The sequence below is a fragment of the Pagrus major genome, chromosome 6 (genome assembly GCF_040436345.1).
Source record: "Pagrus major chromosome 6, Pma_NU_1.0".
NCBI classification, from domain to species: Eukaryota; Metazoa; Chordata; class Actinopteri; order Spariformes; family Sparidae; genus Pagrus; species Pagrus major.
The window spans coordinates 10,328,011-10,340,920 of record NC_133220.1 but is presented as its reverse complement, the minus strand read 5'-3'; the positions used below and the strand labels follow the sequence as shown (position 1 = coordinate 10,340,920).

General features: G+C 40.7%; 1 protein-coding gene across 1 annotated transcript; it reads right to left on the bottom strand.

Annotated features, from left to right (window-relative positions):
• Window positions 1–5,533: 5,533 nt before the first annotated feature.
• On the bottom strand, window positions 5,534–8,858 carry spdef (SAM pointed domain containing ets transcription factor). Its single transcript, XM_073467631.1, has 5 exons — window positions 8,501–8,858; window positions 7,604–7,801; window positions 7,206–7,253; window positions 6,769–6,903; window positions 5,534–5,766 (listed from the first exon to the last, which is right to left on the bottom strand). Exons 1-5 carry the CDS (start codon window positions 8,856–8,858, stop codon window positions 5,534–5,536), a joined length of 972 nt encoding a protein of 323 aa, XP_073323732.1.
• Between the last annotated feature and the right edge of the window lie 4,052 nt (window positions 8,859–12,910).

Genomic DNA, 12,910 nt, shown 5'->3' with positions numbered 1-12,910 from the left:
ATTAAAACTCTTTATCGGGATGATTTGCGTTGCGTGACATAGTCCTGATGGGTCGGTTTCACTGTGTACCAAAACACACGCTGTATTAAATATCGGCTATACACGTCTTTATAGTTAAATATTTTGTTTTAATCAGAAAATCTGAATCAGACAAAGAGTATGAGTGCATGTGGCGGTACAGTACGTGTTATACGAGATAGATTTGTTACCCCTGGTTACCACAGGTGTTGGTGAAAACTACACCCTCGTCGATGAGGGAGGCGGGTGTTCTCTTACTGACGCAGACAGAGAAAGCTGCGACGAGCTCTGCACAAGAAAGCAGAAAGAGGATCCGTCTCTGAAATATTGATGAGACGACCGCCTTCTCTGCTGCAGGAGAGAAGTCCATTTAACAAAAAAAAAAAAAAGAAGGTCCAGGAGGGAATCGTCTCTTGTGCTGTGTTTATGCTTGTGTATACTTTTTAAAAAGTGTTGCTCCTTGTTAGCAGTGGACTCAGACGGGTGAAATCAATATTGCCTTACTAAAAATCCTCCACCTCTGCCACTCCAAAGACTCTCAGCCGTCACGTCCAACAAAGTGAAAAAGAGCACGCTTCTACAGAATCTGACTCCGGCTCATCCAGCTCAGTTTACACTGACGCGACACGCAGGCCCTCTTTGTCCGAAGATGAAATGAATTTAAAGACTTCAGCCTCTCGACGGACTTTTAACTGTATTTTAAAACAGAATGGGACTGTTAACAAGTGTACTGTTAAAGTGTGTAAAAGCTACAGCTGCAGCGTCCACTGTGAAACTCCTGTGATACACTGAAGGACGGTTAAAGTCATGTTTAAAAAAAAAAAAAGAAAATACTCAAATGCTCCTTTTTCTTTTCTGTCTGCTGGAAAAAACATTGATCTGCAATGTTGAGGAAAACCTTTTAGAGAACTTTAGAGGGCTTTCTCTTTTCTTTAGCATAGTGCTGTACTTTCCAAACTGTAGTGCCTGTTCATCTGCATACGCAAAAAATAAAAAGATGTCATCAGAACACTGTGACACAAGAGACTTTGACTCTGCCCTACAAGGACAAAATGCAGACGCCTAACGTATTTAGACCAGTCAAAACATCACGGAAAAGTTGATTTTGTTCCATAATTGAATTCAAAAAGTGAAACTTCCGTATATTCTAGATTCATTACACATAAAATTAAACATTTCAAGCCTTTTTGTAGATTTAATTTCGATGATTACATAATCATAAACTGAATTTAAAAGAAGCTGACTTTCAGTAAGCATCTATAAATGTTCCCTTTTTCAAAATTAAAATACAGTTCATTACGTTAGATACATTAGTTTTCAGTTTTCCTAATGAAATGTGCATATATTCAAACAACAAAATGTAAATGTATATAGCTCAGGGGATCTCTAACAGAACATGAATAAATGATGTCGATGAAGCGGCTCCAGGCTCCAAACTAAATTATTATTGATTCTTTACTTTTTAGATGTTTTTAAATACATTTCCTCAGACAGCAGTGATCACGTGTCCAAATATCTAAAGTTAAGTGCTGGCCCCCTTTTACATTAATTTGATCAAAGTATTTAGCGGTGACGGTCTGAGCCTCCTCACCTTTAATCTAGTCTGAGAAAGACTTAAATTAAGGTTAAGGCTGCAGCTCCCATCTGCTGTTTCCTCCTGGGTCTGACTCAGTAACACAGTCTGCCAGTAGAGGGCAGTAGTGACCACATTCAGCTCTTTGTCATGCAGCCTTGAAGAAATGTGGCACGTGAATCGTGTTGTGAGTCAGATTCTCAGGAACAACCACAATCTTTGAGAATCAGACAGTTCAATCAGCACACCTGCTGCCCGTCAGCAGACCATCACAATTCTCGCAGGTGGGGAAGGCCCTCGGGTTGCCTTCAGGTTCATTGAGTTTCAGTCATCAGGACTTTAATGATAAGCCTTGTTTCTTTGTGCGGTAATAACTTATTTGAAGGTAATCAACTTATTCAAATTGCTGATGAAGACATTTCTCCAACAAACAAAAAAAAATACAACCTTTTAACTGTTGTAAGATCTCAAGCAGGCTACGTTTTGAAGTGGGGTGGTGCATTAAAAAAAACAAAATCCATCTACAGTGCTGGGAGTCGTGAACTACATGTAATTAAACCAGTATGTGGTGATACTTGCAGGAGGAAGCATGAGAACCAGTAACAAAACACATAAAAACACAAAGAAATATTTACTTGGGAACCAAAATCACACAGCTGCCTCTTCATTAATACATATTAATGCCTCTCAGTGATGGAGGAAAGTAATTTAAAGTGTATGAAGGAGTTCAGTAGAAGATAAACAACAAAAGAAACCTGGAGGCATCAGGTTATTGTAAGGCACAGAAAGAGGGACTTTTTTTTTGCAAACCTCACCTCTTGTAAGCTTTTAATGAAAGGGTGTCGTCACCCCCTGATTGGCTCTGAGCAGAATGCCCCCCAAGCGTCTCTCAATCATTACTCAGGAGCCAGTCTGAACACAACAGGTGATCTGAATGTACTCCAATCGGTCCACAGGGATTTTGACATTGACACAGTACCAAACACCGGGACTGCTCAGAGAAGTTTAGATACATTTAGCAGCAGCTGGCTGGTAGTTTCAACAACATTCACAAGTGATTCAAGTAGTTTTTCTGTAGTTAACCATTGCAAACTCAGCGATGTGTCCTTAACGACTCTGTCAGGACACTCCCACACAGAGTCTTAAAACCTGCAACTCCCCTCCAGTTAGTTAGAAAGGAAGCAGCCACTTGGATGATGAGAGGTGACGTAACAGCCGACTATTATTAATTATCCTACTAACAAAGTGATCTGTGCTCTCAGACTGCGACAGAAGATGAGACTCCAGACGAGGTTCAGGTTGTCGTATACGCGTGACAGCGTGTTTATTTACAAAAGTACGATAAAGAACGTGTACGTCGGGAACGTGAATAAATGTCTGGAACAACCAAAGGCGGCTCAGGTTCAGGTGTTTTCTGTCTGCGCTCATCATTTTGTCACTTTTTGGGATGATTTATTGCTGAAGAATCAGAAGTAACAGCTGCTGCAGCTACAGTTGCTCAGTCAGAAACCAGTCTTGATGAATGTAAACTCTGTACAATGTTTCATATGATGCAAAGCAATGCATCTGATTTCAAAAGGAAGAGGGAACAGGACAGTGCGTGGAAAATTGGCTTAAGAGATATTTAGTGATTGTTTATGTTGTGACATATCTGAAATTTTGTTTTATTTAGTGTTTTGTGAATATTTCTGCTCCGCAATAGCAACGCAACACATTTCATTTGACTTTTATCGTATATCCATGCACACACAAGCACATATGCACTCAGATCCCAGTATCCCTGACTAAATGTGAGTATTGTAAATGTTTCAGGACAGGTTTGTTTTAATAGTATTCACAGCCGCCCCTCCCTACAGTGAGAGTGTTTGTTGGCTCAGACTCATCTTTGAAAGGTGGACAGTTTTTGTTGTTGTGAGCTGCGGTGAAGTGACGGGTGAGGCCTATTAATACATTAATACATCCTACCCACAGACCAAACCCTGTTTGTCCTCTACAAGTCTGTAATTGCTGTAATCTCCTGAATGTGTTTTACCCCATCGCCATGGTGCTGATAACTATAATGATCGTATCCTTTCACCTGAAGACTGACATCTTAACCCCACTTGATCCGTCATGTAAACAGGGGGCACAGTGAGATTTATCTCCGCGCAATCAAAACAGGGATACGTTTAACTTCCACTCTTTGACTGAAAGGTACAACCTGAGAGACAAAACCGCTCAGTGTAGCTCGAGGCCATCTTTTCTTGGCAGAACAAACCTCTTGCCCGCCTCGGAAAAAGAGCAATTATCACATTTTAAAACCAGTTTTAAAAACAACAGAGCAGTTAGTGGTGAGATATAGAGATTAAGTGTCAATGGAGATCTGAAACAGTAAAGAAAACATCGTAAAAAATAATTGCATAATCATTGTACTACCGATAAAAGTTCATATCGTACATGAGGTGTAACTGAATCTACAAACACTTGATGACACATTTATTCAGGGAATAAAGTTTAATGAGAACCTGTTTTAAGCTTGCGTACCCTTTACTCGCTGAGGCAGACGTTTAGGCAAATGAAAATAAAAAGCACAAGAGTAAGAAGCTTCAACATTAAATAATATTATATTAATATCAAAAATTGTTTCTGCTCGTCTCTCGTCTGATTAACCGACCGGCTCTGCTGTCTGTAGTGTTCTCCTGTTGATCTGATAGTTTTGAATTGAGCCTGTGATGGACGGTGATGGACAGATGGTTTGTCCAATCACATGCCAAAGAATTTCACGATAACAATATTATCGCGAAATCTATAGAAATGTGAAAAAAAAAGCAATCTTTATCTTTGCTTTCTGTGTGTTTTGACCCTTTTTTGGCAAATAAATTACCATCAAAATACAAGTGAAGGGAGGTGGAGAGAGAGGATCTGTAACCATAACTCAAAAAAAGGTACAATGACACTAAATTACTCGTGAAAGGCGACCTGATTAATCCTCTGACGCACCAGGTTAATGAAATAAAAACAGTTTGGACATGTTCTGTACGCCGGCAGTCCATCAAGACGTTGTTGAGAGCTGTCTGGACAAAAGTGTTGGACCAACAGATGAGCCCTGTCAGTGCTGCTAAGATGGCTAAAAACACATTTTTATCATTTTACAATCTCACGATTCCCTCATTCAGTTTGTCTGTATTTATTTATTTATTTATTTTATATCAATTTTAACACTTTGGGTCTCAACAATAAAACACCCAGAACATAAAATGCAACATGTACAGCAGTATAAACCAGATGTCAGAGTATAATATACAGTTTAGAAAGCAGGGCTCCTCAGCAGTCAAACAATATAAAGAGAATGCATCACTTATATTACATTAAAGTGGCATCAATACAGTCCCAGCCGGGTGTGAGGATCCAGCAAAGGAATAAAGTCTCTTTGTCTGCAGATGAGATACCAGAACAGCCTTTCCTCTCTGACTGACTGTTTATTTAACAGCGAGGACCAAACCCAAAAAAGAAGCAAAACAATCCTAACCACATTTTCAACTGCGTCAGGAAAACTGGCTCTAACTCAAACAGAGACAGTGGTCAACATGAGCAGAACGGAAAGACAAAGTGAGCGCCGGGCGTTTCCCTGAAGCTTGTGGAGCGATCGGTTCGAACGGTTTGGTGAAATAAAGAGTAAAGAATAACTGAGAATCACATTATGGAAAAATAAACAGGCAGATCATGCAAAAGACAAGGCAGTTCGTGTTTTTTAATCTGTTTTTTTTTTTGTTTCTTTTTGCAGCAGGAAAAAGCCTCGACAGCCATCTTGTTTTGTCTCTTCAGATAAGCCTTCATACAGCAGCTGCCAGCTGTTGGCAGTGGAAGTGTGTACCATTGGGGTTGGTCAGTGCACGTGTTTCATGTCACCTCTTCATCTCGGGTTAGGTCTTCAAGTGCATGGCGGTGAGATAGTGTGTCCTTTTAATTCGGGAGGTTTCCATCTCCTCCTCTCGCTCCTCCCGCTATGCTGCTGCCACAAACCGGGTGAACGAACTGGTACACCAGTCTCTGAGACACGTCAGGCTTGCGGATGATGCCCTTCTTGTAGTACTGACGTATGGAGCGGCTCAGCTTGTCATAGTTCATAGCAGGCCGGTTCTTTCTGAGTCCCCACAGCCTCGCGACGTGAGCCGAGTCCTCGATTTTAAAAATACCTGATGGAATCACAAGAGAGTCGACATTTGTAACGGCACAAAAATAAACATAGCGTCACATTTTTCATTTCACATGCATATTTCTTTGTTGTTTGCTTGATTTTCTTTTATTTAAACCAGTAGTCTCACTGAGATTAAAGGTACTCTGTGGAGTTTTTGACCACTAATGGCGCTATGGAGGAATGTTTTGTCAGTGGGTCCTTGTTTTATTTGTTCTTGTCCATCCTGCCAATAATTTGACGTTGATCCACTGATCTATACATGACAGTTATTTGAAATAAAACCCTGCAATGTGCCAGCGCAAGGCACAAAGGGGGAAGACTGCTCGTAAGTAAAAATAGATGTGCAGATTTCAAAGTTAAATGTTTGATTTGCAAATGTTTTATGAGGAAGAAAAAACACTGAATACAAACAAAATCTCTGGAAAAAAATATTCAAAAAGATTGCAGACGTAAAGCCGTTATGTTTAATTCTTGTTTATCAATTTATTTGCATTGACCGAGGGGAGAATGACAGTTAAGCCTTTGTTTTATGTTCTCTTGTATCTCTTTTGACTCTTCCAGTAGAATATAAGGAGACTTCACCCCTCTCTCCTCTTTAGCTGTTTAATTGCTATTACAACCACATCCTTGTCTCTGCCCTTGTTTCTTGAACTTCTAGATAAAAAAAGATCATAAAAAGAATTTTAAAAGTCTGAATTTTTTAAAGAAAACTTTGCACGCTCTCCGTCCTGATTCGCTGCTGAAGTATGTGAACATACTGAGTTTTTTGAAAGAAAGTGAACAACTGTTCTGAAGTTTTGAAGCTGAAGGTGGAGTTGAACTTTTGGTTTATGAGTAAATACTGAAAGCACTTGAGGTTTGAGTTGACGTGCACCAAGTGAAGGCGGATGAAGTGTCAGTTTCTGCGTAAGCAATAAAAACGCTTAACATTTCAGTTGTGGTCTAAGCTCTGAAAGTAGTTGAACTGTGAGTGGAGTAGGGGCTGAAAGCACGAAGATACCTTTTTCTTTATTGAGCCAGCGGATGCAGCGTCCGTAGTTGTGAGGTTTCAGCAGGAGTTCTCTGAGGAACTGCCACAGATGAATGGGCTGACCTGAACAAGATGAGTCTGCCTCGGACCAGAGCTCCTCACCACCTGCAACAACAAAGCAAAAATTAACAACATTTGGACCTTAAGGCCACAGTTTTTTAATTAACAGAGAAAAACACACATCCCTCAAGGCCCGAAACATTGTGAGGAAAGGCCATTAATGTTTCCAAACTAACCAGGAGACAGGAGAGTCTAATATATTTTACCACTACTTAGTCAAGTAAAATACGAAACTGTCCAGTGGTCTGTAGAATGCAAATGTGCAAAACAGATTCATTTTGCCTGATTCTGTTCAAAGTTATTATGGATTTAATATTTAATTCAGAAAATCAGGAAACCAAACCTACCGGTAGTTTTTGTGTCTCCAACTGAACACCTCTCTTTCATCCAGGCAGCTGAAGAGAGAAGAGAGAAATTCAATTAAAAAAAAGTTTATTTTGAATTAATTCAAGGCTTAAACCTCTTCCTCTGACAATTATTTTGTTAATTTGTTTCTGCATGGTCATGTTGTGTGCTGCACGGATTGAAAAAGCCCAGTGAGGTTGCAAAGTTTGTGATTTTGGGTTACATAATGAGAATTGACTTGACTTGTCTATCCAGATCTACTAATATTGTACATAAATACATGAAGACAAGTTGAAAAATGCCCAAAATGATCATTTAAAAGTTACAAACACTCAATCACTGGTTGATACACTCATCGTGGGAGCTGCAGGTGGCTATGATGAACTTGTTAGACACACACCTGACTTCCATATGTCCAGGTGTGCATGCAGCGTGTCTCCACACTGCGGCGAGCGCTGGCGAAACTCCTCCTCGCTCATGGCGCACAGGTCCTTTCCTGTCAAGTCTTGGAAGGCCTTTCCTGCGTGCGGCAGCCTGTACAGATGTTCAGTCCACAGCAGCCACTTCTGGACATTCCCTGTGTTCCACTCGATAGGGTCTACGAGAACAGAGTTAAGAGAGGAGATAGGTGAGAAAACTCCCAGCTGCCCCTGCAGTAAATTACCTGAGTTATACCTCCAGTGAGATTAAAGTCATATCGAATCTAGCTAAGTCAAGTTTAGTTAAGTTTTTTCAGTGTTTATTATGTCCTCTTACTTTTACGCATAATACATTTACTGAAACCACAAAGTCATCAGTCTTTTATGCCACTGCAGTTGTAATCAGTGGAACAGATGACTGGGGATTGCACAGCTTTATGACAGCCAGAAGCCTTACAATACATAATGCTGCCTCTGTTTGCTCAACGAACAGGAGACCTCGCCCTTAAGACTGTGTACACGACGTCTAATATGGCAAGAAAGAACCATCACTGTCACAATCCAAGAGAGAACGCATGCAAAGGTCAGGATTAAACAGATCCTGGAGTGGGCAAACACGGCTTTGCGTCAGTAAGGATATGATTTATCTGAACTGTCATCTTTCCTGGACTATCCACACAAATATGTGTTGATTTTGGGTGCGAGATCCAGAAGCTTAAATGTGTCTGACTCAGTATCCCTTTAGCTGCAAATAACGGGCAACATTTTCTTTTTGTGTGATGAAAAAATTCCCTGTGTGCTTTAAAGATTTGTGTCTTTGTCAGTTATATGTCTTAGATGACAAACTGCAGCAGCAGGTGTGGTGGAAGTCGGCTTACCTGGGGTGATGTTGAGCAGTTTGCAGGCTGTTTCGATGTCCTTCAGGACTTCTCCCACCACCATGCTCTGCACCTGCTCCAGAGAGCGCTCCTCCTCCTGACCCTCCAGCCCAGGAGAGAGTCCCTGTTCCTGGCTGTCAATGACGGGGCACTGCTCTGGTTCCTCCTGGGGCTCCATGCGAGTCATGGGTACAGCCAGCGTCGGGGAGGCCTCGGACACTTTCACCAGCCAGGTGGCGTCTTCAGTGAGGAGCATGTCGAAGCAGGAAAGGTAGAGGCTCGGTTTGGTCTCCTCGAGATCCCAGGGTTCTCCAGAGACCCTGTTTCGATCCAGGATGGCGAGGGAGTCGTCTGTCATCCGGGATCCATACACTGGGCCCGCTGGATTTGACATAACTGGTGCCTGCAGGCGAGGGAGACAAGAAAAGTCCAATTAAACTTTTATATTTCGAGCATGGTCAATGCACATGAACTGAGAGACATGAACTTTTAAACGTGTCCTTTAAGCTTTGCAAAATGTTTATAAAAAGATTCTTTGTGGAAAAAATAGGCAGATTTGCCGGAAACAAGGGCTGTGACAACATCAGATTGTCACTGGGACCTGAACTATGTCTCCAGTGTCTCGCTCTTGTCTCTCATCTTCTCCACCCCCACCTTTAACATAAGCACATCCAAAATCAATAAAAGTTGTTCTGAAGCTAAAGTTGCTACAAGGAACTTTAATCTTTGTTGATTCTGGCGGCCCCTGTGGACAAAAACGGTATGAGCACACCTGCCGCACGCGTATTTGTTTAGGAAGCAAGTGAAAGAAAGAAGCAACGTATTTTTTGTTGTTGGTTTTTTTTTTTGCAAAATGCATAGCGAAGACTCAGATTAATAACTGTAGTTAAGTTAAGCAGAAGCTCGACTGAAGTTTCCTGAAAATATATTAAAGAAATTATTTGAAAAATAGCAGAATATTATTATGAAACCATGCTGGGCTAATTTTTAATACATGTTGAGGTAATTATCGTTGTAATCGGGGGATAATTTCAAAGAAATTTTAAATATGTAATTTGGTAATCACCACCTATGCTCCATTATATTTGTGTTGTGTTGGCAAGTATTTTTATTGAGCTGCAGCTAAAGTTATCGACATTTCTTAGCAACGTTATAAAACCTTATAATAAAAAAGCCAGTTGTTCTGCTGCTGTACCACCAGACTACAGAGCAGCTTTCTCTTCAAGCTGTGAGACTCCTCAATTCATCCCCAGCACTCAGCCATAAAAAATAGCTTTAATTTGTGAATTTGCATGATAATTATTGATATTTAGTTAAACAAATATAATCAAACAAAAACTAAATAACTTTATAAAAGCTTTATTTTTTATTTATTTCTTAATTTCCTCTAAATCCAAAAAATATACTCCCTCCACATCACTTCTAACCAGTGAAATCTCGACAGACACACAAACAAAACTAAGCTAAAAACAAAAATGAACACAGACGACTCAGCCGAGGCATCAAGTGTAAAGTCAAGTCACGAGTCTTTAACTTCCAAGTCATGGTCGAGTCTAAAGTCATTTGTTTCCTCCATTTGTCAAGTCGAGCTGCAAGTCTTCAAAGTAGTGACTCACTGATATTCTTGTTTGTTTACGTGAGTCACATTGAGGCATCAGCATTAAATCAAGACTATTTCATAACCTGTGTTTAAGAATATCATATAAATCTGCATCTAAACGACAATCCTGCCTGACAAAATTATTAAAAATTCAAGCGATTTCATGCTTTGAGTCAAAAAGATAAAATACCTTCTTCTGCAGCTCCTCTCCTGTAATTCTCTGGCTGCTAAACCTGCAGTTGTTTGTGTTTAGTAAGAAACTCCATCAGAGCAGCTGCAGGCAGGAACTCTTTCTCTTAACGTGTTATGAGCTGATCTGAGGTGAGTGCTGCTCGATGCTCTATAAGAAGCCTAACAGAGATACTGGAGGAATGACCCTCAAGAGAGTTAAAACACACACAGCGCTGACAGGCATGGGGCAAAATGGATTTGACTGAGTCTCTTATTTGTGGGTCAGCGGCCCAGAATGGCTGATGTCTCGGGGTTTAGGTGACTCGTATTGAGACCCGAAGCAGCTCGGGCTTTCAAGGTGCCGTCTCTGCAGCCCTCCGTCTCCACTGTCAGCTGGAGTTTTTAATCAAGTTAGATAATGTGGAGGAGAGCGTGCACAACACGACCGAGGCGTCTGCTTTATGAAGACTCGACTGATAGCTGCGACAGGAAATTGCCATCATAAGCGGTCATTTATGGACGTCAGCTGTAAGCACAAGTGTTGTAATCTCAGGGTGAACTCGCATATGGCGCCCATAATGTTTAGCTGCCCACAGCTGGCATATGGGAAGGCACACTGCTGTCACACACACCGGGTTATCAGTGGTTGTAGCTCATGCCTCGGTAAAGGAAGTGTGCTCCCACCGTGCACATGTTCACGGAGAGGCATGGCTTTATTTGTCAAGACACAAAAGAAAGTAAGGTCTCATAAAATTTTATAAGAAAGAACAGCCATCAGCCAAAATCAACCGTGAGGGGAGAGTAAAATGAGTCCAGGTGAAGTTTCTTCAAGGGTCTAAATTTTGTCTTTTCGAATCAATTTGGGGTCTCTGGGCTTCCGTAGACTTGAATTACATTGGACAAGCTGTATGGAGCCATTTCATGTCTTTTTTCTTTTCTTTTTACGTTTTAAAACAAGTCCCCATCTACTTTGGTTGTTTAGGAGAATGCTGCGGCACTGTTTTGCTCCAGAAATGTTTTGTGGACTACGAAACTTAACCCAACTTTCCACCGACAATCGTAGATAATGACTGAATTCTGAATACTTCTTGGAAACTTCAATTCAAGAGTGAAAAATCACGATGCACATGATTATTTTCTTTTTTTCCTCAAAGCCACTTTAATTGCAGAGCTGCTAAAAACTTTAGAAAAAAGACATCTTTTCTTTTTCCAAACTTAAATGAAGTTATCTCTCCCGCCCCCCTAAAAAAAGATTTCCCTCTCCACTCTCTTGTCCCCGACCCCCTGCTGTAAAACCTCCTCCTTTTATCTTCAGATTTCTCGTAAACTATCACCCACACTCCCTTTCACTCCATCAGGAGTCAGATTAAAAGCCACTGGTATCCCAGCCTGGCTGCTGCCTGTGTGTCAACTCTGCTCTGTAACAGCTTGCGCTAAGCCCATTAGCAAAGCAAATTTAGCCATATTACCTTCTTCCAAAAGGAAGAGGGGGCATAAGAAAAAGACACAAACACACACCCCTATGGAGAGGGATTAAGACCCTGACTGATCTCTAAATGAGTTTGGTCAAGACGCCGATATTCATTTCAGGAGCATTAGAGCTCGCTCCATTTACTCTGCAAAGTCAGCCTTTGACACAGACGGCAGAGGACTCCCTCCACGCAGGCCTCCACCCTGGGAACCATATTCCTTCTACGTGCTTTGGTCTCATCTAACCTGAAGAATGTCATTATTTAAAACGCGGTTTGTATCGTTATTAACTTGTAGTTGTCGAAAGTAAGTTTTTTTCTGTAAAAATTAAACAGAACTGACAAAAGATCTACCTGCGTGTTATACCAGACAGGAATCAAGTCACATAAGCAGTATTGTAGAAAGTTCCCAGAAGTCATACATGCAGTAGTTTAGTAAAAGTCTTTGAGTATCTGTTATTAAAATTACTTAAACTGATCAACTAATTTTCATTTTAAAAATACGCTACTTTCTAAAGAAATGTTCCCGCCACATTTCCAAACGGTAGATTTTGTCCCCAAGAAATGTTACGTAACAAATGAAAACCATGTCGTGGTGCTGAAGTTGTGGATGTGATGCATATAGATTGTAACTATAGTTACTCTACTATGGTCTAAAACTGACAAACTACCTTTTAACATAACTGCAGTTGTCATATTGAGCAGATTTATTGTGATTTTCCTCCTTTTTAGTACCTTTTCTGTTGAGTTGGCAGCCATGTTGGTGTTGGTGACGTATGTTGAGCGAGTCGATGTAGTTCACTGAGCATTTGACACAAAACCAGATGATATTTTACTTTATTTACGACAAACTGCGACTTTCTTGACATGAAAAAATATCTTTTAAATTGACAAATATCATGTGTGTGATTAACGACACAATTCAAGTGGGATACTCAGTTAAATCCCATCACTGCACATAAGAAGCATACAGGCATTACTCTTTTCATTTTCAGAGGCCTTTCAGCTGCACGTGGTTAGAGATGGGACAAGATCGTGAAAATCATCCATGATTGACTAGAAAAAGCTCGCTGAAGTCTAATATTGGTTTCCTGATTTATTCAGCCTGTCACCGTGCCTGAAGGTAAGGCTTGCATACAAACAAGTTTTAATCGGATGTGTGTGTGGATA

Bases quoted from the DNA above. Each gene is read 5' to 3' on its own strand.
- spdef (XM_073467631.1), bottom strand. From the start codon at position 8,858: ATGACAGACGACTCCCTCGCCATCCTGGATCGAAACAGGGTCTCTGGA. The intron at 7,802-8,500 runs GTAAGCCGACTT...CTGTTCTCGTAG, and splicing joins ACTGCTCAACATCACCCCAG to ACCCTATCGAGTGGAACACA. The intron at 5,767-6,768 runs GTATCTTCGTGC...TGATTCCATCAG, and splicing joins CTGGCTCAATAAAGAAAAAG to GTATTTTTAAAATCGAGGAC.